The sequence below is a fragment of the Tupaia chinensis genome, unplaced genomic scaffold (assembly GCF_000334495.1).
Source record: "Tupaia chinensis unplaced genomic scaffold, TupChi_1.0 Scaffold143584_1, whole genome shotgun sequence".
Classification (NCBI taxonomy): Eukaryota; Metazoa; Chordata; class Mammalia; order Scandentia; family Tupaiidae; genus Tupaia; species Tupaia belangeri.
This window is the reverse complement of record NW_006203430.1, coordinates 415151-416305: the sequence shown is the minus strand read 5'-3', so window position 1 is coordinate 416305 and position 1155 is coordinate 415151. Positions and strand designations below refer to the sequence as shown.

Genomic DNA, 1155 nt, shown 5'->3' with positions numbered 1-1155 from the left:
GTAAAGCCCGGGGGGGGGGGGGGGGGGGGGGGACACAGAGTGGGATTTGGCAGCTCGGCGATTGCAGCCCATGAGGTGTTGCTACAGTCAAGCCTACTCCTCTGACTATCTTCCTCTGCTTTGCAGCTGGAGGAGGTGGAGGAGCAGCTAGTGGGCAGCTGGCGGCCCCCCTGCACAAGCCTCCGCCCCAGGGGCTGGCCACGACTTCGCCATGATCGCTACCGGGGGCCTGCTGAGGATTTCCGCCAGAAAGCAGGATCCTCTCCGCCCCCCAACCCAAGTCCCCAAGCGCAAGAGGAAAGCCAAGAAGAGGCGCAAAAACGACGTGGTGGTGGTGAAAGGCAAGCTAAAGCTGTGCTCCATCTCGGGGCTCATCGCCCTCTGCGGGATCCTGGTGCTGCTGGTGGGCATAGCCTTGGCAGTAGTGGGCTACTGGCCCAAGACCAGTGGGGCCAACAGGGAGGCCGGTAAGCAGATGCCGCCTGCGGGCAGCGGCCAGCGCTTCCTGACTACCGCCAACAGCAGCAGCAGTGACAGCAAAAACCGGACGAAGAGCCACCTGGGAACTCCAGAGAGTGTCAACTCCAGTTCCGTGGGCGCGCCCAGGAGCACACCTCCCGCGCAGTCCACCGCCCCTTCCTCGTCCTCCTCCCCGTCAGTGGGTTTCTTCTTTCGCATTTTCTCCGGCTACCTGCACTCAGACAAGCTCAAGGTCTTCGGCCCCCTCATCATGGGCATCGGCATCTTCCTCTTCATCTGCGCCAACGCGGTGCTGCACGAGAACCGGGACAAGAAGACCAAGATCATCAACCTGCGAGATCTCTACTCCACCGTCATCGACGTGCACAGCCTCCGTGCCAAAGACCTGGCCGCTGCCGCCGCCGCTGCCGCCGCCGCCGCTGCCTCCTCCTCGTCGCCCTCGGCCCCCGCCTCGGCGCCCCCCGGGTCTGCGCCGCTCAACGGCTTTCTCACCTACGTGCAGTCTCGGGGTCTGGAGTTGAAGCCCGGGAGCTGCGGCAGCGCCGGGGACGCCTTCGGGGCGGCAGCGATGCTGGCCAGGGGTTCGTGGCCCCAGCCCACAGCGTTGGGTCTGAGCACCGGGACGAGAGGCGCCGCCTCCCCTCCAGACTTGGCTTCGTCCCCGCGCGGGCACCC

At 65.8% G+C, this 1155-nt stretch overlaps 1 protein-coding gene across 1 annotated transcript in view; it reads left to right on the top strand.

Moving 5' to 3' along the window:
• Positions 1-1155, top strand: part of TMEM200C (transmembrane protein 200C) — a 6427-nt gene that overhangs the window by 3665 nt on the left and 1607 nt on the right. Inside the window, exon 2 of the mRNA XM_027766534.1 lies at positions 127-1149. Within this exon, the coding sequence (XP_027622335.1) occupies positions 212-1149 (938 nt within the window). The 5' untranslated portion in view covers positions 127-211. The remainder of the gene's footprint in view (positions 1-126; positions 1150-1155) is intronic.